Here is a 22,723-nt window from a genome sequence, read left to right as displayed (position 1 = left end):
TTCTTGATGACTCAGATATATCAGTTATTATTTGCTTCCGTGCTAACAGATTCTGGGCTTTCATAGTTCTTATTCTTTTTGTACTTCTTCCTGATCCTACTTTGGCTCTTGTTTTTCACTTCCCACCATCCTGTTTGCTTCAGGTTCCTTCTTTGCCCTTGTATTTTCTCCACGGTTCTATCCGTTCCAGTGGCTTCATCCACATGCAGACAACTGCCAGGACTGCGTCTTCAGCCAGACCCCTGAGCTCCTAGCTCATGGGCCCATTTGACTGGACATTGATGCTTGGATGTCCTACCGGTGTTATGTGTGTTTCCACTTGAACTGTCATTTACCCCCCACGCCCCATCTCACCCCCCAACCTACTGCCGGGTCACCCACAGTGAATGTCAGTATCATGCATCATCTAGCGGTGCTGCCTGGACTGAAAAGCTGGATTTGATCCTGACCACACTCTCTCTCACCCCTGTATCTGATCAGTCACCAAGTCTTGCTCCTCCCCCACCCTCACAGCCACTGTAGCTGGGGCACCTTACTGCCCCGAGATGCTTATCACAGCTACTGTCCCTTCTCCCTGCCTGCCGCCTTGCCCCGTCACAGCCCTTTCCCCACACTCCTGCAAGGGTGCGCTGGCCTTCATCTCCCCCGCACCTCTGCCTTTCTACCGTAGGCGAAATATCCATGCTGCGGCCAAAGCCCCACACGCGTGAGGGCATCCAACCGCCTCCCAGCCCGTCTCCCCGAGGGCCGCGCTCCCATGATTGCCCCCAGCCTTTGATGACCGTCAGTTTTCCCTCTGCTGCAGCGTGTAGAGACGTGCTCTAGTTTCTCCCACCTCCAAACGTCTTCTCTTGGTGTTCCTCGTCCTCCTCCAGGTACCAGCCCATTTGCCCGCTTCCCATCCTAGAAGAGAGTTCTGGAAAAGAGTTGCCTGTGATCACTGTCTCCACTTCCTCTCCTTTTCCTCCTCAGTCCGGCTTCTTTGCCAGCACCCCCAAAACTGCTGGCGTGGGTCACCGGTGCCCTCCTCGTTGCCAGGTCCAGCTCTTGTCATCATCCTTCTATTACTTGGCCTCTCAGCAACACTTGACACAAGTGAGCATTCTCCCCTCTCTTGGCTTCTACCCCTTCCACCTCACTGGCCATTTTTGTTCATCTCCCTTTCTGGCCCCTCCCCTGCAGGCCTGGAAGTGTCGGAGTGTCCGGTGGCTTCACACTTGCGCTCTGCGCTCTTCTGCTCCCCGTCCGTCCTCAGCCCGTGGCGCTCTTGCTTAGTCCCTGGCATTAACAACAGTCTCTACCATCTGATAATGTCCAACTACACAGCTCCAGCCTGACCTTCAGATTTGCCTCGAAACAGCACGTGGTCCATCTCGTGTCACAGTCACGTCAAAGCCCCGCGTCCCGACCAGAAGCTGTGGTTCCCTCTCCTCCTCCGCAACTCGCTCCTCCCTGAGTCTCTCCCATTTCAGTGCCTGCCGCTCCCATCCCTCCAGTCGTTCAAGCCGAAAACCCAGCAGACGAACATGGTAGATTTTCTCGTTTCCCGTCATTCCCTTCACCTAAGCTGTGAGCAAGTCCTACTTGTTGGCCCAGCTGCTAAACGGAGCCTGGCTCTTTCATCTCCTCTCCACCTCCACTCATCTTTTGCCTGGTGTATTGAAATAGTTTCTTGTCTAGTGTCTCAGCCTCTCCTTTACTTCCCCTAGAATTTTTTTTCCACGCAGATATTTTTTCAGTGTAGGTCAAATCATGTCACTCCTTTATTTAAAAACCCTTCAGCATCTCCTGTTGAGGAAGTCTCACAGGATTAGCCCCACCTACCTCGCTGACCTCATCTGGAGCCACCACCATCACCTCTCCCGTCCCACGCCCGCCGCGCCCTGCCAGGCCCTGGGCCTCCTTGTTCCTTCAGCACTCCAGCCTCATGGCTGCGTAGGGCCTTTCTAGCTTTGCCCAGGAAACTCCTTCCCTGGGTCTTTGCAGGGCTGGCTGGCTCTGTGTTGCCATCCAGGGTTTCAACCCAAATTTATTTCACCGCCTCAGAGAAGCTTCCCCAGACCATCTAATTAAAATACAGTAGCCTCTTCATTCCCACCATTCAGTTCCTCTCTGATGTTATCCTGTTTTGTTTTCTTCACGACATCTGTTGCAAAATGAAGTTATATTGACCATTTAAAAATGTTAATCTGTTTTTTCTAAAAGAACATAAATTCTAAGACAGTGGAGTTTACCTTGTTCGTTGTTGTACCCTCAGCACCTGCACCGTGCCTGCTAGCACGGAGGAGATACTTAGTGAACTCTGTTGGATGGAATCTGGTCACACAGCTTCTGTCACTTCAGTGGCACCCTTTTGCCTTGAGAATACATTCCAGGTTCCTTGAAGAGGTTTGTAAGTTCCTGTGTGACCTGGCCCCTGCTTTTTCTTTAACTCATTGCTTCTCGACCAGGGCGGGGGAGGTGTGTGTGGCAAAGTTGCCGTGTCCCACCCGCCCACTTCCACCACCACGGAGGTTTGGCAGTGTCTGGAGGTGCTGTCTGGGCCGCCATAACTATAGGAGAGCCACTGGCACCTAATGGGTAGAGGCCAGGGGAGCTGCTGAACATCCCACAGCGCGTAGCACAGGCCCACAAAGCATGATGTGGTCCAGAGTGTCAGGAGTGCAGCGGTTGGGAGTCTCGCTGGGCCTCTCATAAGCCTCTGTCACGGTCAGAGGTCTAGCCGTGCTGAAAGGCCATGTGCTTTCTAGCCTCAGAGCCTTGTCCTTGCCCATCCCCCACCTGGAACACCCCTTTCTCTCTTCACTATTCCCAGCTGCTGCTGACCCTCTTTGTTGCCCAGATGGAGTCTGGAGGCAAATTAGTTTTTAAACTTTATAACGTGGAGTTAATCTGTTTTGGCAGTTTGGAGTTTATAGGTAACTTAAGGTTACCTCAAATTGAAAGTAACTTCCATACACAAAAATATCCTTTGTGTCATTTATTGTTTCTAGATGGGTAAAGCTGTTGTCACTGAGGACTAGAGTGTTATTTCTATTCAGCCAATTGCAGAGAATAAATGAGCTGAATTAGTAAAACTGCAGTTAGAGCCTATAGCCATAAAATTTAATTCTCAATTTTTAGATATGATTTAGGATGTTTAAACACATACTAATGAGTATTAATTTCTTTGTTTTTCATGTTTTGTGCCACATTAAAATAATTCCTTTTTAATGATTAATACAAGCAGCTTTTTTACATGGCATTAAAAATTATTTGTAAGATGATGCCTTTAAAGAACAAAAGTGAGATCTGGGTAACTTATCAGAAGAGCATGCCAGTTCATGTTATAGTATTTGAATACCATAAATAGGAAGTTGGTGCCAGGGTTGCTTTTTGAATGGACATTCTACCTTTATTCTACTCAGGAGACAAAGCTTTGTGGTCCTGCTTTTGTCCTTCCCCCAGCAGTCCCAGTATTGCTGACGAAAGAAAATACTTTGAGGTACTGCGATTTGTAAAGACGCCCCACACGAGGATTACGGAGTGAGGTAGATTTTAGTATCTATGAGCAACAGAATCACAGCCCACTAATTTTTCAAAAAAACTACAATTTGCATTTTACGAGTTTCAAATCACAAGACTTTTAAAATAATTGTGTTTATATAATGTTCTACTTGCATGCTGGTGAGTTTATAGCTTACAATATTAACACTGCTTTCATTGCATCTTGTTTGTTTGGTTTTTTTCAAATCAAGGGTTTTGTGCACGGATTATTTTCTTAAAAGTTTTCCGTAGAACAAAACATTTTAAATAACTTCAAAGAATAAAAATATTCCTTCTGCCTTTGCATATTTATTTTACTGTGTTTCTAGCACTGTAGAATTTTTTTTAATTTGTATGTTCTAAGGTGGTAAAGGTGGGCATTAGCTTTGAAAGTAATTAAGAAATAGTGTAGTTTATTCATAGCTTTATCTGAAATTTACGCATCAACCTTGCTAAGAAACCCCAGACAGGCACCATTTTACTTACCCCTTTATTCAGAACTCCAGCACCAGGTGGATCCTCCAGCCCTGCCTTTCCATCTCACTCACCTTTTAGCCCTCTAGCCTTACTTGGCTCAGTTCTGTAGTTATTTCCTCATTCTTTTCTACCACAAACATTTACTGAATCCCTATTCATATACCAAGCTCTGTTCTGGAGGATAGGGATATGCTGTTAAATAAAAGGTGATCCCTTTGGAGTGACAAATTCATAAGTAATTACATTTAACTGTGTGTGATAAATCCTGTAATGGAGAGAGGTACACAGTACACTGGTGGCGGATTTTTAAAAAGTCAGTTCTCCTTAGGAGATTGTAGAAGGCTCACGAGAGTGTGGAATATTTGAACTGGACTCCTAGATGGAAAAATGGCAGGGGGAGCTGGGGATGGGGTCCAGATGGAAGGAATGGAGTGACCGAGTGCACAGCCATTCTTGGTCCAGATGCTTGCTAGTCATCTTCATTTCTTGCTTCCTCCCTCCTGAGTGGTGTAACCAAAAGTATTATGGCATAATCCTGCCATCGGCTATAATATTATACTGAATTTTGAATAGATAATTTGAATTAGATTTTCCATCCAAAAGGAATAGTGAGCCACCTAAGATAGAAGGTCATTGGGGAGCTGGCTAGCTGTGGTTGGCTTTCCACATCTTTGGGTAGACCTGAGTCATCTGTTCATCTTCTTTAGTTCTTTCCTTCTTATCTCAAGACTTATTGTAATAAAAGGCTGCTTTGTTTGAGATATTTTTATTTTGGAGAGTGTTATTTTTCTCAAAATTGATTTAGTGTGGCTAAGGGGAAAAACTGAAGAGGCAGCTATCATAGTGATGGTATTTCTGAAGAGGTTCAAACTCTAGAAAGAAAATTACTGTAGAAAAAAGCCATCTAACTAAGAGTCTTTATGTCCTTGAATTTCATCCTCAAGAACACTTATAAGAAAAATGACTTGACTGGTCAAAGGAATCACTGTAGGAAAAAGGTGAGAACAGGCATCAGGTTAAAACATTTCAAGCTATGACTGGGATAAAGGAAAGAATAAGATGTCAGCCACCATTAAATAAAGATCATTTAAAGATTCTCCTTTTTAATTTGACAAATGGTGACCGTAAATCTGACCAGCAGAGTGAAGAGAACGCATGTATGTGGTGCTCTTACCATTTTGTGTGTCACGGAGCTTGTACTGTAGGGTGCCAGCAAGTCACACTGGAACAGGATTGCAGGATCTCCACCGCTGCCACACTTTTCTCACCTCTCACCAACTCCTTTGCTTATTCTTGCTCTCTTCCTGGACTGCAGCTCAGTGGCAGAAAGAATGAGAATAGCTTTTCAAGTCCTGAATATAAAATATTCATTTTGTCAAGATTTGGTATTCTAAAATGGAATAAATATGGGTACATACACACACACACACATTATATACATATACAAGTTTTTTTTTCTGCCTGTGAGGAGGCCGCATGTACCAAGAGCTCCATTAGGGGGGAACATACTGCTTTCTTGGAATGAGACACAAGCTTTGAGGAATCATTACATGGTCAGAATTCTGTTTATATAAGTGAGGAGAAAGTACTATTATTTTTGTTTGGACTTTTATAGTTGGCTGGGTTTAAGAGTGTGTGTGTATGTATATATATATATGTATGTATGTATCAGATGTAAAGTTTTTATTTCCTTAGAAATTTGAAAGGACATTCATAATACTGACCAGAAAAATGCAGAGGAAAGTAAGGTATACTGATGCCATATTGTACTAGCTAATGTCTTACTACTTTAATCAATAATCTGGTTTGTGCAGTTGGTCAAAATTTGCCATTTTAAGGACATAAAAGATATATCTTCATGCTAATATTAGGCTACATCATCATCATCTTTCTACTTGAGAAGTCGTTTTTGATCAGGACTCTCCATTAGGAGCTTTCCTTCCTCCTGACTGGTTGACTCGCTCACAGTCGGCTCCTGCCCCTTGTCGTCAGGATCCTGCGACTTCCGCAGTTACGGTCGTCACTGGCGTAAAGGCAGCGGAAGCCTTTCCGGATATAAGGTTCTCGAACTGGATACAACGGGAAACAGGAGTCCCACTTTCCCAACGGATGCAGGGAAATGGTGCAGGAGGCCATTGGGAGACAAAGGATATGCACCTGGTTATTACTGGCAGGGATACAGTTAAGAAAATTTAACTTTATTTTCATCTGTACTTAATGGAAATGTTTTTACTTGGCATATGTAGTGAAAACAGAAAATGAGTAATCCCAAGGATCTGGGTTGGTTCATTATACATGCTAAGTAGAGGAGAGAATTCGAGTTCTTAATATTTTAACTCCAGACTTCATTTGCGAGAGGAGCCCTTCCTCGTCGTTGTCGTCGCCCCCCGCCCCACGATCAGATCAGACCTGAAGTACGTTGCGGAGGCCCGTTCGAGGCCGCGAGAGCTGCGCCCGCCTCGCGCAGCCGCAGTAACGGGCCGCGGCCAAAGGTCCCGCCCTCGCGCAGCCGCAGTAACGGGCTGAGCAAACGGCCAACGGTCCCAGCGCTCCGGTTTTGAGCTTGTAAGGCTGCCTGCTGCTTTCTTCCTGTCTCTCTTCCTTCACCTCTCGAGTGAGTGGCCATGAGCTGGGCTGTGGGAATGCTGCGGGCCAGCCAGAGGGTGGGCGATGTGAGAGCGAATTGCCTGTGCCCGGGAATGCTGCTGAGATCCCGCCAGCCGGCAGGCATCGCCCGCAGGGGCGCCTGGCCCATCGCCCCCGCGTCCAAGATGGCTACGGTGAAGTGTAAGCTTATGAAGAATTTCCCCTCAGAGGAGCCCGTTCGTTGCAATAAGATCTCCATTGTAGGAACTGGATCGGTTGGCATGGCCTGTGCTATCAGCATCCTGTTAAAAGGCTTGAGTGATGAACTTGCCTTGGTGGATGTTGATGGAGGCAGACTGAAGGGTGAGACAATGGATCTTCAGCATGGCAGCCCTTTCGTGAGAATGCCCAATATTATTTGCAGCGAAGATTACCTTGTCACTGCAAACTCCAACCTCGTGATTATCACAGCAGGTGCACGCCAGGAAAAAGGAGAAACACGCCTTAATTTAGTGCAGCGAAATTTGCCCACGTTTCAGTTAATGATTCCCAGTATTGTTCGGTACAGTCCTCGCTGCAAACTGATTGTTGTTTCCAATCCAGTGGATATCTTAACTTACGTAGCCTGGAAGTTGAGTGCATTTCCCCAAAACCGTATTATTGGAAGTGGTTGTAATCTGGACACTGCCCGTTTCCGTTTCTTGATCGGGCAGAGGCTTGGTATCCATTCTGAAAGCTGTCATGGGTGGATCCTTGGAGAGCATGGAGACTCCAGTGTTCCCGTGTGGAGTGGAGTGAACATCGCTGGTGTCCCTCTGAAGGATCTGAACGTAGATATAGGAACTGATCAAGATCCTGAGCAGTGGAAAAATGTGCACAAAGATGTGGTTGCTAGTGCCTATGAGATTATTAAAATGAAAGGTTATACTTCCTGGGCCATTGGCCTGTCTGTAGCTGACTTAACAGAAAGTATTGTGAAGAATCTTAGGAGAATACATCCAGTTTCCACCAGAATTAAGGGTCTCTATGGAATAAATGAAGAAGTATTCCTCAGTGTTCCTTGTATCCTGGGAGGGAGTGGTATTGCCGACCTTATAAAAGTAAAGTTGGCCCCTGAAGAAGAGGCCCATATGCAGAAGAGTGCAAAAACACTCTGGGAAATTCAAAAGGAGCTTAAGTTTTAAAGTTGTTTAAAACTACCATTCTGAAGTTATTGAAGAAAAGAGAGAAGTTATGGAGTTGTGTATGTCCAGTTTTTGAAAAAACTTGAATTCCTAAAAGTTGGAAACAGGGAAGGGGGGGTAGAGTGACTCCCATTTATTAGCACCCCCCCAGCTCTTTTATTTAGCATCCAGATGCTGGATTATACTTTTTTTAAAAGTGACTGCATCTAAGTTGTTTTTGTACCAGTCCTCACCGTGTGTGTGTGTGTGTGTGTGTGTGTGTGTGTAGTTGACAGTTGTCCAAAAAAATGTAGGATGCAGGTGTTTGTGTTACAGAAATTCTGATTCTTTTCATTAAGTACAGGTTCATTCTTTTGTTCTGGGTGACTTACACCTATGTTCATTTATATACTATTTTTTTGAAGTTGTAACTTCCTATACAATGTGAAAATAAACGTATACACAGAAGCATTTTCTGTAATGGTGCCATCAGCTGTCTTCATTGCCCTATGACAGCCTATGAGCCAGGCTTTCAAAAAAGCATTGTAAAATGGGAGCTTGGAAGCAGGTCCTGTGTGTGCTTGTGTGTGTGTGTGTGTGTGTGTATGCTCATGTATATGTACCAGTGAAGCAGGATCATTAAGTAAAAAATGAAAATAACAGTGATTTAGTTGGTAGCTATTATAAAGTATTTAAGGCAGTAAAATATAAAGCTTTAGAAAGAGGCCTGACAGAGGTGGTAGCAGTTACTAAAAATAAAGTCTGACTGAAAGAATTTTAGAACTGCCTCTGAGAACCTGACCTGTTAGCACATTAAATCAAGAAGCACATTATAAATTGTTCTTATTGGGCTGAGTCTTACCTGCAGAGTGTACCCTGGCCCTAAGACACTCCAGGGTCATCTCTGTTGCTCAGTTTACTTCACATTAACAGAAAGCTTTTGCTTTTGAACTGTGCCCTGTTGTTAATCATTGTCTTAAAATTTGGCCTTTTTAATGAGTACTTCAGGGATTGTATTTCTCAGAAAGTTACATGTTTGCTTTTTATTCCTAGATCAATTGAGTTTACTACAGATTCTATGCTGTATGGATGTGATACAGTGAAGGTTTAGGAGAAAGTAAAGATGCTCATCTGACCTTTACCTAAATAATGGTACTAATAACTTAGGAAATGAGAATCTTAGCCTTCCTATGCAACTGAATATTATGGTATGTGCAGACATATCTCAGGTTTGATGTGGATATCAATAGGCCTAATCAAAATTGAAGCGTACTAGCATCTGCTTTCTTTGTGTTTTTTTTTTTTTTTTGGCTGCATTGGTTATTTGTTGCTGTGCACAGGCTTTTCTCTAGTTGCGGCGAGCAGGGGCTACTCTTCGTTGTGGTGCACAGGCTTCTTACTGCGGTGGCGTCTCGTGCGGAGCATGGGCTCTAGGTATGCGGCCTTCAGTAGTTGTGGCACACGGGCTCAGGAGTTGTGGCTCGCGGGCTCTAGAGCGCAGGCTCCGTAGTTGTGGCACACGGGCTTAGCTGCTCCGCAGCATGTGGGATCTTCCCAGACCAGGGCTCAATCCCATGTCCCCTGCATTGGCAGGCAGATTCTTAACCACTGCACCACCAGGGAAGCCCCTAGCATCTGCTTTCTAAATTAAGCTAGTCCTGCTTAGTTCAGTTTTATCAAGTAGACATAGGACAGTGATCCACCCCCAAAAACTGACCCTTTACTTAACCATGCTGATCAGAGCTCCCCTGCTGTTTCATTGAACGATACTATTTCACTGAAAATATCAAAATGTTCTGATTACCCAGGAAGCTGTGTCATATGGGATTAATTGATGTGCTGAGCTCCCTGAATGTGGGAAGAGTAGTGGTTTGATTGTTCCAGGTGGTTCTAAAACCTTTTTAAGCTTAATTGCACCAAGTTTCTCTTCCCCTTTGTCCTGCCCTTGAATTTTTATTCAGCCATGTTTCAGCCAAATTTAATGTAATATTGAAGGAGAACAGAGCCTGCCTTATGTCTGTTTTGTAATTCTCTTCACTAGCTACTTCAGTGAGGATAGGCTAGGTTATACTATAGTAAAAAAATAATCTCCAACTGTGTGGCTTAAAATAACAAAGGTTTATTTCTCTCCTAAAATTCACTGGGTTTACACAACTTTCTAGGGAAGCTGCCCTCCACAGGCTGGCTTCATACCTCAAGTTTCTTTGATCTTGAGGCACCAGTGCAGCGACACAGGTTTCCATGATTGCTATGGAAAGGGAAGAGAGGCCTGGAGAACTGAACACTTGCAGTTATGTGCTTCCACCTTGGAAGTGACACACATCTCTCTCCCTCATGTTTCATTAGCCAGAATTAGTTTGATGGTACCTAACTTCAAGAGGGTAGAGAAGCGTAACCCCCTGTATCCAGAAGCAGCTGAGCACTGGCTCTCAGTGAGCACTGGTAATAATCTGTCATACAGCATTCTCAGTAAGACGGTCACCATTGCAAGAGATACATATTATAGGCTTTTAAAGTCATTTTTATTGAAAGCTGACACATGAATAGAGGTTGTAGAGGTGCCCTGTCTTTCCAGGTCACAGAACCAGGGTGGTTGTGGGGAAAGAGCCTGGATATCAGTCAGGCAATTGTACTCATAAACCAGATCACCATGGGTGGGTTAACCTCTCTGACCTCTGGTTTCTCATATGTAAAGCGGTGGTCCTCATTTCTGACACACAGAATTGTGAAGACTAAATAAAAGCCTACTGCTTGGTATAGTGTCTGGCATATAGGTGATCTCAAATGGCAGACATTGTTATTCCTGTTCAGGGAACATTTATAGTCTTATTCTGTTTTATGAAGAAGCCGAATTTCCAGGTTCTTCAAAATTACCATTGGCCCTGTAATTATTGACATATCCAGAGGCTTTCTCATCAGTTGGTCCTATAAAGCTTTCATTATTCTAACCTCAGCACCGAGGCTGGCAGCAGTCCTGTACCTGCAAGTGAGAAAACTGAAGCTAAATGAGCTAGTCAATGGCAAAGACATTTTAAAACTTGAAGCTTTTAATTCCAGTAGCTGTATTTATTAGAATAAATGCTGTAAGGGTTTTCTCAAATTAAATTGGGGGCATAGCCTCAGCCTTTTTTTTTCGGTACGCGGGCCTCTCACTGTTGCGGCCCCTCCCGTCGCGGAACACAGGAGGCTCCGGACGCGCAGGCCCAGAGGCCACGGCTCACGGGCCTAGCCGCTCCGCGGCACGTGGGATCTTCCCGGACCCGGGCACGAACCCGCGTCCCCTGCATCGGCAGGCGGACTCTCAACCACTGCGCCACCAGGGAAGCCCTTAGCCTCAGCTTTTAAGTAATTTTTCAGCACACTATATATTAGACCAAAAGTTTTCGTGTTGTTTTTTTTCCTTGACAAGACATGCATGGTAAATGTATATAGCATATCCCATGTTTCACTCCTGGCATACCGGCTAAATCGCCCTTCAAAAAGCTGTTGAGGTGTGAATGAGAGTAGTAAACATTATTGGAGACATGATCTTGAATCTTTTTGTGTGTGTGTGTGTGTGGTACTTGGGCCTCTCACTGCTGTGGCCTCTCCCGTTGCGGAGCACAGGCTCCGGACGCGCAGGCTCAGCGGCCATGGCTCATGGGCCCAGCCGCTCCACAGCATGTGGGATCTTCCTGGACGGGGGCACGAAACTGTGTCCCCTGCGTCGGCAGGCGGACTCTCAACCACTGCGCCACCAGGGAAGCCCTTGAATCTATTTTAATATCTAAGAAGTCAATCAGAATGTCCATGTTAGTGACAAATTACTTGTAATACATTTTCCAATTGTCATAACACTCTTTGAGAACTGCTGCCTTGGAGAGTGGTAGTTTCTGATAAGGTAACATTACACCCCAGCACTGTTGGACACAAACATTGGGACTTAAGGATGCGGTTCTTGGAGCAGTGGGCTCATTGTCTAGGGAGAGCCATTCGTGTCTTAGTCTTTGTGGAGAGCAGCCCCTGGAGTTGTGCAGTACAGAGTGGCCCTGTTTAGAAGGGTAGGTTTGTGGTCCATAATCATGGAACAATTCTCCCTGGTCAGAGACGAAAGAGGAAAGAGGAGGACTGCCGGGAAGAGGTCCCAGAATTTGGAAAATGCTTCAGAGTAAAGCTGAGTTGCTAGATGGAGACTCAAGTTCCCAGCATGCCCCATCTTCACCAGACTTTTGGGGTTTTAGGGTAGGGGAATGGTTCTGTGGCAATAGCTGTAATTATTATTGTGGAATTCAGTACATTTATAATGATTTTTGCTTAAATGTACTCAATGCCTAAATCTTTTGTCAAGCACATTTTTAAGCAGGGGAATGTTCTGTTGGCCTGTACTAGAGTATCACTGATAAGACCAGCACTTCTGCATATCAGCAACTGAAACAGGTGGAAAAAACTGAAGGTTTTTGTTTACTATCCATATACTATAAATAGCACAAGCTTAAAAACTTTCTATGAGCCCTACTGTTGAAACCAACTTGAGGCCCTGTTTATAAGGGTATAAGTAAAGACTCTGGGTTTCCATTCCCACAGCTGTAAAATTAAAAAAAAAAATTTTCATTGAAGTGTAGTTGATGTACAATATTATATAAGTAACAGGTATACAATATAGTGATTCATAATTTTTCAAGGTTATACTCCATTTATAGTTCTAAAATATTGGCCATATACCCTGTGTTGTAGAATATATCTCTGTAGCTTATTTTATACATAATGGTTTGCACCTCTTAATCCCCTACCTTTATATTGCTCCTCCCCACTTCCCTCTCCCAGTGGTAACCACTGTTTTGTTCTCTGTATCTGAGTCTGTTTTCTTTTTTGTTATATTCACTAATTTGTTGTATTTTTTAGATTCCACATATAAGTGATATCATACAGTATTTCTCTTTCTCTGTCAGACTTACTTCACTTAGCATAATACCCTCCAAGTCCATCCATGTTGTTGCAAATGGCAAAATTTCATTCCTTTTTATGACTGATTAGTATTACATTGTATATATATATATAAATATATATATACCACATCGTGTTTATCCAGTCGTCTGTTGATGGACACTTAGGTTGCTTTCATATCTTGGCAATTGTAAATAATGCTGCTATGAACATTGGAGTGCATGTATCTTTTCGAATTAATGTTTTTGTTTTTTTCAGATATATACCCAGGAATGGAATTGCTGGGTTATATGATTCTTCTATTTTCAGTTGTTTTAGAAACCACCATACTTTTTTCCACAGTGGCAACACCAATTTACATTCTCACCAACAGAGTACAAGGGTTCACTTTTCTCTGCATCCTCGCCAACATTTGTTATTTGTGTCCTTTTTGAGGATAGCCATTCTGACAGGTGTGAAGTGATATCTCATTGTAGTTTTGATTTGCATTTCCTTGATGATTAGGGATGTTGAGCATCATTTCATGTGCCTGTTGGCCATCTGCATGTCCTTTTGGAAAAATGTCCATTCAGTTCTTCTGCCCATTTTTAAATTGGGTTTTTTTTAAAATTTTGAGTTGTATGAGCTGTTGATATTTGTTGGATATTAACCCTGTATTGGTCATATTTGCAAATATCTTCTCCCATTCAGTAGGTTGTCTTTTTGTTTTGTTGATGGTTTCCTTTGTTGTACAAAACCTTTTAAGTTTAACTAGGTCTCATTTGTTTATTTTGGCTTTCATTTCCTTTGCTTCAGGAGACAGATCCAAAAATATATTGCTGTAATTTATGTCAAAGAATGTTCTGCCTGTGTTTGCCTCTAGTTTTATAATTTCCGGTCTTATACTTAGGTCTTTAATCCATTTTAAATTTTTGTGTATGGTGTTAGAGAATGTTCTAATTTCATTCTTTTACTTGTAGCTGTCCAATTTTCCCAGCACCACTTATTGAAGAGGCTGTCTTTTCTCCACTGTATATTTTTGCCTCCTTTGTTATAGATGAATTGACCATAGGTGCATGGGTTTATTTCTGGGCTCTCTGTTCCATTGATCTATGAGTCTGTTTTTGTGTCAGTACCATACTGTTTTAATTACTGTAGCTTTGTAGTATAGTCTGAAGATAGGGAGTGCGATTCCTCCAGCTCTGTTCTTCTTTCTCAAGATTGCTTTGGCTATCTGGGATCCTTTGTGTTTCCATACAAATTTTAAAGTTATTTGTTCAAGTTCTGTGAAAAAATGCCATTGGTATCTTGATAGGGATTGCATTGAGTCTGTAGATTGTCTTGTGTAGTATGGTCATTTTAACAATATTAACTCTTCCAACCCATGAACATGGTATATCTTTCTGTCTGTTGGTGTTGTCTTAGGTTTCTTTCATCACTGCCATAGTTTTCCAAGTATAGGTCTTTTACCTTCTTAGGTAGGTTTATTCATTGGTATTTTATTCTTCTTGATGCAGTGGTAAATGGGATTGTTTCCTCAATTTCTCTTTCTGATAGTTCATTGTTAGTGTACAGAAATGCAACAGATTTCTGTATATTAATTTTGTATCCTGCAACTTTACCAAACTCATTGATGAGTTCTAGTAGTTTTCTGGTGGCATCTGTAGGATTTTTTTAATATATAGTAGTATGATGTCATCTACAAACAGTGACAGTTTTACTTCTTCCTTTCCAATTTGTATTCTTTTTATTTCATTTTCTTCTCTGATTGCTGTGGCTAGGACTTCCAGTACTATGTTGAATAAAAGTGGTGAGAGGGGCTTCCCTGGTGGCGCAGTGGTTGAGAGTCCACCTGCCAATGCAGGGGACACGGATTCGTGCCCCGGTCTGGGAAGATCCCACATGCCGTGGAGCGGCTGGGCCTGAGCCATGGCCGCTGAACCTGCGCGTCCGGAGCCCGTGCTCTGCAATGGGAGAGGCCACAACAGTGAGAGGCCCGTGTACCTCCAAAAAAAAAAAAAAAAAAGTGGTGAGAGTGGACATCCTTGTCTTGTTCCTGATCTTAGAGGAAATACTTTCAGCTTTCCCCCTGGGGTTTTTTGTTCTTGTTTGTCTTTTGTTTTGGCTCTATTTCATTTATTTCTGCTCTGATCTTCATGATTTATTTCCTTCTACTAACTTTGGGTTTTGTTTGTTCTTCTTTCTCTAGTTCCTTTTGGTGTAAGGTTAGGTTGTTTATTTGATATTTTTCTTGTTTCCTAAGGTAAGCTATATCACTATAAACTTCCCTCTTAGAACTGCATTTGCTGCATCCCATAGGTTTTGGATCATTGTGTTTTAGTATTCATTTGTGTCTAGGTATTTTTTAATTTACTTTTGAGTTCTTCAGTGATCCATGGGTTGTTTAGTGTTTGGTTGTTTAGTAGTATATCAGTAGTATATCATTTAGCCTCCAAGTGTTTTTGTTTTCTGCAGTTTTTTTTCTTGTAGTTGATTTCTAGTATCATAGTGTTCATATCGGAAAAGATGATTGACATCATTTCAACTTTCTTAAATTTACCAGGGCTTGTTTTGTGGAAACATGATCTATCCTGGAAATAGATCTATCCTGATCCATGTGCACTTTAAAGGAATGTGTATTCTGCTGCTTTTGGATGGAATGTTCTGTGTATATCAGTTAAGTTCATCTGGTCTAATATGTCATTTAAGGCTAGTGTTTCCTTATTTTCTGTCTAGATGATCTGTCCATTGATGTAAGTGGGGTGTTAAAGTCCCCTACTATTATTGTGTTACTCTCAGTTTCTCCCTTTATGTCCGTTAATATTTGCTTTATGTGTTTAAGTGCTCCTATGCTGGGTGCATATATATTTACAATTGTTATATCTTTTTCTTGGACTGATCCCTTGATCATTATGCAGTGTTCTTGTTTCTTGTAACAGCCTTTATTTCAAAGTCTTTTTTGTCTGATATAAGTATTGCTACCTTGGTTTTCTTTTGATTTCTATTTGCATGGAATACCTTTTCTCATCCCCTCACCTTCAGTCTGTGTGTCTTCAGATCTCGTGTAGGCAGCACGTATATGGGTCTTGTTTTGTATCCATTCAGGCACTCTGTTTTTTGTTTTTTTTTTTTTTTTTTTTTGCGGTATGCGGGCCTCTCACCGTTGTGGCCTCTCCCGTTGCGGGGCACAGGCTCCGGACGCACAGGCCCAGCGGCCATGGCTCACGGGCTTAGTTGCTCCGCGGCATGTGGGATCCTCCCGGGCCAGGGCACGAACCCGTGTCTCCTGCATCGGCAGGCGGATTCTCAACCACTGCGCCACCAGGGAAGCCCAGGCACTCTGTTTTTTAATTGGAACACTTCCATTTACATTTAAGGTAATTATTGATATGTATGTTCTTTTGACATTTTGTCACTTATTTGGAAGTTGCTTTTGTAAGTCATGAAGTCACAAAAGAACAAAAGAAGGGGAAAAAAAAGACCATCTTTAGTGTTACGTTTGGATTCCATTTTGTGTATGTGTATATCTATTATAGATAATTTGGTTTCTGGTTACCATGAGGTTTTTATACAGTGAGATACATATATATACATAGTTGTTTTATATATATAATATAGTTTTATATATATAATATATGTATTACATATATATTTAAGTTGCTGATCTCTTAATTTCAAATGCATTTTAATAACCCTACATTTCTGTTCTCCTCCCCCTCACAATTAGTTTTTGATATCATATTTTACATCTAATTGTTTTGTGTATCTCTTAACTGCTTATTGTGAATATAGATGATTTTACTACTTTTGTTTTTTAACCTTCCTACTAGCTTTGTGTGTGGATGACTTCCTACCTTTACAGCATGTCTGCCTTTACCATTGAGCTTTTCAGTTTGTAATTTTCATGTTTCTAGTTGTGGCATTTTCTTTTTTGCTTAGAGAAGTTCCTTTAACATTTCCTGTAAAGCTGGTTTGGTGGTGCTGAACTTTTAGCTTTTGCTTGTCTGTAAAGCTTTTGATCTCTCTATCAAATCTACACAAGAGTCTTGCTGGGTAGAGTATTCTTGGTTGTAGGTTTTTCCCTTTCATCACTTTAAATATATGGTGTCACTCTTTTCTGGCCTGCAGTTTCTGCTGAAAAGTCAGCTGATAGTCTCATGGGAGTTCCCTTGTATGTTATTTGTTGCTTTTCCCTTGCTGTTTTTAATATTCTCTCTTTACCTTTAATTTTTGCCATTTTAATTGTGTCTTGGTATGTTTCTCTTTGGGTTAATCCTTTATGGGACTCTCTGGACGTCCATGGCTGTGTACTTTCCCAGGTCAGGGAAGTTCTCAGCTATTATGTCTTCAGATATGTTCTCAGCCCCTTTCTCTCTCTCTCATTTCCTTCAAGGAGCCCTATAATGTGAATATTAGTGTGTGACCAGAGGATTTTTGCAGAAACTAATGCCTGTGGCCAGCAATTTTTATTTTGGCTGGCCAAAAAGTAACTTATTATTTCACTAACACTTTGCAGGTTATTACATTCAGTAAACTTGACACACCTGTAAAGTCTTCTAATTTTCATGAAATGTTGTCTTCAATCCACTCTTTTGTAGTAGCAAAGGAGCATTCTCCAGCACTGTGAGTTTTATTTTCACTTTCTGTATCAGAATCGATCACTCAGGTTTTTTTGGTCTTATATTCACATCATCTGAATCAGAACTGTATTCTGAAGAACTATCATCTTCTGAGACACCAGTCAACATATGTTGCTCAGATGGTCAGAGAAAGTATCTGCATAAAATTCACCAAAAAATTATTCTTCACTCAAAATTTCATGATGCATCATTTTTGAAAATTTTACGTTTGTAATATACACAGGGTTGGCACAGAAACCTAATGGAGCAAAATGTGAATGGTAACAACATGGTAACAACAATCGTAAGTTGTATAATGAACCCTTGATCACTTTTAAGCTCTAACAGCTTCGCACAGTGATGTTAATTGTATCTCTCTAAAAACATACTGATAACGTCTCTGGTCAGTAATGCACTAAACTGCCTTCATTTCTTTGCATTCTTTCTTGTGTTCAGCATCAGTCATTTCTACTATGTATTTTCTGTCTTCAAGCTCACTGATATGTTCCTCTGTATCATTCAGTCAACTGTTGATTCCTTCTAGTATATTCTTCATCTCTGTTTGGTGGTTCTTTATTTTCTAACTCTTTGTTAAAAAATTCTGACTTCTTGCTCTATGCATCCATTCTTCTCCCGAGTTCTTTGTTCATCTTTACCATCACTACCCTGAACACTTTCTTGGGTAGACTGCCCGTCTCCACTTCACTTCATTCTTCTTCTGGGGTTTTACCTTGTTCCTTTGTCTGGAGCATGTTCCTCTGTCACCTCATTTTGCCTGTTGTTTTGTTTTGTTTTGTTGTTTTAATGTATATGGTAGGTTAGTTACGTTTCCTGACCTTGGAGAAGTGGCCTTCTGTAGGAGACACTCTGTGTCCCAGCAACACAATTCCCTCTTACCACCCAAGCCATATGCTCTAGGAGTTCCCCCTATGGTTGGTCCTTCTCTTGTGACAGGCTGACTGTGTGGGTGGTCTGGTAGGTTTGGTTGGCCCCCAGTCCAGTTGGGTGCCAGACCCTGCCTTGTGCGAAAGCTGCCAACTGCTGGCTGACAGGGCCAGGTCACAAGGCAGCTGACTGCAGAACCTCAGGGGGCCCTGGGGCTAGTGCTGGCTCACTGGTGTATGGCGTCAGGGTCCAGAAGATTCTGGGGCTGTTGTCTGCCCACTGGTGGATGAAGCCAGGTCCTGGTGTTAGTGCTAGACTACTGGCAGGCAGAGCCTGGTCCTGGAGTCTGGTTACAGGGCCCAAGGGTCTTAGAGCTGGTGTCAGATCGCTGGTTGGGTGGGGGTGTTCCTGACACAGTTGGGTACAGGGTCCAGGCTGTCCCAAAGCTTGTGTTGGCCTGCTGGTGGGGAGGCTGGTCCAGAGGCTAGAGCAGGCTTCCTGGAGGGCTGGGGGAGGCCCAGGAGATTCTGGAGCTGGTGCCTTCCCACTGGTAGGTGGGGCTAGGTCTTGGACCCTCTGGTGGACAGGGCCATGTCTAAAGGCAGCTGGGCTCACGAGGTCTTAAGGCAGCTGTCTGCTGATAGGTGGGGCTGTGTCCCCAACCCAGTTAGTTGCTTGGCCTGAGGCATCCCAGCACTGGGTCAAGTCTTGGCACTAATGAGCTAGAGGGAGGAGTCCACAATGGCACCCACCAGCACCAGTGTCCAAGTGGTAGGAGTTCCCAAGAATGGCTGCCACCAGTGTCTGTGTCCCCACGGTGAGCTGCAGTTGCCTCCTGCCTCTCCAGAAGACTCTGCAAGACCAGCAGGTAGGTCTGACCCAGGCTCCTACCAAATTACTGCCTTTGTCCTGGATCTCAGAACATGTGAGATTTTGTGTGTGCCCTTTAAGAGTGAAGTCTCTATTTCCCTAGTCCTCTGGGACTCCTGAAATTAAGCCCCACTGACATTCAAAGCCAAATTCTCTGGGGGCTTGTATTCCCAGTGCAGGACCCCCAGGCTAGGGAGCCCGACATGGGCCTCAGAACTCTCACTTCTATGGGAGAACCTATGCAATGTAATTATTCTCTAGTCTGTGGGTCACCCACTTGGGGATATGGGACTTAACTGTATTACCAGGCCACCATTCCTACCCATCTCCTTGTGGTTCCTTCTTTACGTCGTTTGTTGTAGAAGATCTTTTCTGGTAGGTTCTGATCTTTCCGTCTATGGCTGTTTTGCACTTAGTTGTGATTTTGGTGTGCTCGTGAGAGGAGGTGAGCTCAAGGCCTTTCTTCTCTGCCATGTTGACTGAACTCCTCCACAGCTGTAAAGTTAAAGAGGACTAAATGGTGTTCTTTATCCCACTTGCCTCCCTTCCTTCACCTTGCTCTGAAGCCTGTCTGTTCCTAGTTGGCTGTTTTTCAGATATGATTCCTTCTAGTGGTTCAGTTACTCACTTATGACCCTGGGAAACAAGTAAATAATACTTGGGAAATTAGAGGAAAGAAGAAGAATGGGGCCAAGAGGAGGAAATGGGAACACAAGCCCCCATGCTGAAGTGGAGCAGCCACTCGACACTCTCCTACCCAGGCCTCATATGAGTGTCCCACCCTCTGCCTTCTCAGCGACTGACCTTGTTCCAGATTCCTGAGAAGGTGGGAGGGTAAATGATTCTGTTCATGTCCTGGCTGGCTGACACCCCACTGGAAAACTCTGTCATTAGGCTCAGTTGTAACAGGTGTTCAACCAGAAAGGTGAAGGAAAAGACCCAAGCAGCATGTTGCAGATCCTGGCCAGAGATGTCTTTCAACTGAGAAAGCCCATGCAAGATTCTTCAAGGGGGGGCATTCTTGGGATTTTGGACAAAGCAGTTCTTTTTGTTGGCCACCCTAGACATTTAGCACCACCCCGCGTCCCCACACACCCCAGTGCAAACAGTAATCCCCTGTGATTGTGACAGCCAAATTGTCAGGATTCTCTACTCGAGAACTGCTATTTAGAACTACATTTCCAGTCAGGGATACAGTACTGCCTTTAGTTGAAAACCTTTCATCACACTACAAACTAGAGAGCTCCATGGAAGAGGGGGTTAGGGAGAGACACACATGTCGTGTATGTGTGTGTGTGTGTGTCTTCAAGACTGGTGTCTGAGACCCAAACACAGAGATGGCGGGCATGGACCTCCTGCGGACTACATATGATGGACAGCCTTATATGTCTTCCAGCATCAGAATAGTTAAACCAAAATGATATAACTATAAATTAATACTTTTCACAAACATACCACAATATTTATATCCATATGAACTTTGTTTTTGGAACACTGTACATTTTGGTGATGCTGTAGTGACAATAGCTAATATATACTGAGTACTACCAGGTGCTGGGCTTTATATACATCATCTCACTTAATCCTCACAACTCTGTAAGCAGGTAATTATCTCCATTCTGCACACATGGAAACTACCCCTTAGAGAGAATAAGCAGATTTCCCAAGCAGTGGAGTTGGGCTTTGAACAGAGAGGTGTATCTGATACCAGGGTCTGTGCTAAAATGGTGCTACAATGACCGGAATAAATGACTAGGAATTTGCAAGTCCCAACAGGATGTACCACCTGAATCTGGAAACACTACAAGGATTCAGCTTCAAGTTGAAATAAGTAAGCATCAAGATAAAAAAAAGAAAAATACTAGCCGACTCTCAAAAATAGCTCCAAGAATGACTTACATTTTGCTGTGAGTCCAGGGTGCTTCACAGATCTGACTGAGGAGATCTGTATCCTTGGGAAATAATGGTTGGGATATGGCTGGTGAGAACGCTGCAGTGCTGTGCTGTGCTGCTTCTGAAATACTATCTTCAGAACAGGACCATCTGAGTGAAAAGAATGAATCCAAGAGTGTGGATCTAGTCTTATCTCAGGTACAGATCATCCACCTCCCATAAATTAGCGTTCCCCTCGCTCAGGGCGGTGCGCACTTAGGTGGCGCTGGCACTGCGTGTCAAGCTCTTCCAACCTCCTGCTCCGACTCTCGGATTCCAAATCACCCTCTGCTGAGAAAACCTCTACAAAGATGTTTCAACACTGTCTGGCACATAAAAACATTCTACTCTATCTGCCATTCATTGATTCCTTCTTTATTTACCCCCTACTAGGTTACTTCTCCCCACTCCTTCCCTCTGGCCCCCAAATTCTTTAAGTTTGAATGGCTTCAGTATGTTTATTTAGATAGAAATCCCATTCTCAGCTGCGTCTTTATATATGAAGGCCAACAACACATACCATTCTTCTGGTAGGAAATAAATGTCATTGAGGGTTGACGATTTAGAGCACGTTGCCTTCCAGATTTAGAGTGGAGTTCTATGTTATTTAAGGCCCAGCAGACTTAGAGGTATGTCTCATTGTCTTTCAAGGCAGCAAGAACAGTCTTTACCTTTTGTTGGTCTTCCTTTTCCCGGTATCCACAGCAATGACGTATCAGTCGGTCAGCAACGGGGTATGTCTCTAATTGCTTTGGCTCTTTTCCCCATCTTTTAACATCTGATGAGTGATTTTTTTTCATCTTTCAGATAAAAGACTTTCGAAGTAAAATGCAATCAATATTTCCAGCAATTCCCAAGAACTCTGAATCGGCTGTTGAATGGGAGGAAGCATTGAAATCCAAATGAGATGAGCATGGTGGGTGAAGTCCAGAACGATTGTTACAGGAAAAGCTGGCTTTGGAGATGTCACAACAGCAAAGGGACTCGATGGATTTCTCCTCAGGAACACATGCCGATTGTTGAGTGAACCTATGGGATGGATGGCATTCCGTGTCCTCACAGGAGGCCGACAGTCATCTCTGTGTGCTGTACTTTACAGCTGATTTGGTTATGTTCATATGGGGGGGGGCGGTGTGGGTGTGTTGGAGGGAGGGCAAAGTTTTCCCAAAGTTAGGAAGACTATTTAAAAATAATTATATGGATACCTTGTCTATGTGGAGGAAATCCCAGGGGAAATACTTTTATGACGGTTAACAGCTGAAACCAAGTTTTTTACCTGAAAGAAAAAAAATTATAACGTATGATGGAAAATCTTTATAAACAGACTCCTAACAGCAGTAGTACCTCGATGTCCAATTAAATAAGTTCCAATAGCCTTTCTTGTCCGTATTTGGCTGTCAGAACTTGGAGGACTTGCCCCTGTTAGGCAGACTCCAAAGTGACGGGTTAATGGGTGAAGCCTGTCCATCAGGCAGTGGGTGTGGCTCTCTTGTCCTGAACACAGTCTTGGATTTGTATATGCCAGTCATTTACCTGACAGCCTCACCTTAGGCCCTGTAAATTCTTAGACAAGAAGCCAGTAACAGATTATGATAACTTGAAAGGATAATCATGTGAAAATAATGATATTATGGGTATAAAATGTACTTTTTTGACAAGTTGGTTATGGGTCCCTAAACACTGACAGTTTATAGCTTTATTTCAGTTGTCAATATAAAAATAGTCCAGTTATCACCTATCTTAACAAATGCCTTTAACCAAAAA

General features: G+C 43.0%; 2 protein-coding genes and 1 long non-coding RNA gene across 5 annotated transcripts in view; 2 read left to right on the top strand and 1 right to left on the bottom strand.

The window, feature by feature from the left end:
• Positions 1 to 22,000, bottom strand: part of LOC136792390 (uncharacterized) — a 29,216-nt gene extending 7,216 nt beyond the window's left edge. The window contains exons 1-3 of one of the 3 annotated variants that reach the window (XR_010836103.1): positions 21,631 to 22,000; positions 20,927 to 21,070; positions 5,177 to 5,354 (exon numbers count right to left, since the gene is read on the bottom strand). This is a non-coding gene — a long non-coding RNA (uncharacterized lncRNA). Of the gene's footprint in view, positions 1 to 963; positions 5,355 to 18,075; positions 19,523 to 20,926; positions 21,071 to 21,630 lie in introns of those variants that run through there. The other 2 variants (XR_010836104.1, XR_010836105.1) reach the window with 2 other exon arrangements.
• The window catches only part of TMEM242 (transmembrane protein 242), a 46,571-nt gene extending 24,239 nt beyond the window's left edge, over positions 1 to 22,332 (top strand). The window contains exon 4 of the mRNA XM_059035988.2: positions 21,767 to 22,332. Coding sequence (XP_058891971.1) covers positions 21,767 to 21,865 — 99 coding nt within the window. The 3' untranslated portion in view covers positions 21,866 to 22,332. The remainder of the gene's footprint in view (positions 1 to 21,766) is intronic.
• Positions 6,568 to 7,772, top strand: LOC131740261 (L-lactate dehydrogenase A-like 6B). Its single transcript, XM_059035985.2, has one exon. It carries the CDS (start codon positions 6,627 to 6,629, stop codon positions 7,770 to 7,772), a length of 1,146 nt encoding a protein of 381 aa, XP_058891968.1. The 5' UTR covers positions 6,568 to 6,626.
• Positions 22,333 to 22,723: the final 391 nt, after the last annotated feature.

Source organism: Kogia breviceps, chromosome 13 (genome assembly GCF_026419965.1).
Source record: "Kogia breviceps isolate mKogBre1 chromosome 13, mKogBre1 haplotype 1, whole genome shotgun sequence".
Taxonomy (NCBI): Eukaryota; Metazoa; Chordata; class Mammalia; order Artiodactyla; family Physeteridae; genus Kogia; species Kogia breviceps.
The sequence above is the reverse complement of the archived record's forward strand: the minus strand, read 5'-3'. Positions and strand labels throughout refer to the sequence as shown.

What these genes read in the sequence shown, in the direction of transcription:
- LOC131740261 (XM_059035985.2), top strand. Translation starts at nt 6,627, where the DNA reads ATGAGCTGGGCTGTGGGAATGCTGCGGGCCAGCCAGAGGGTGGGCGAT.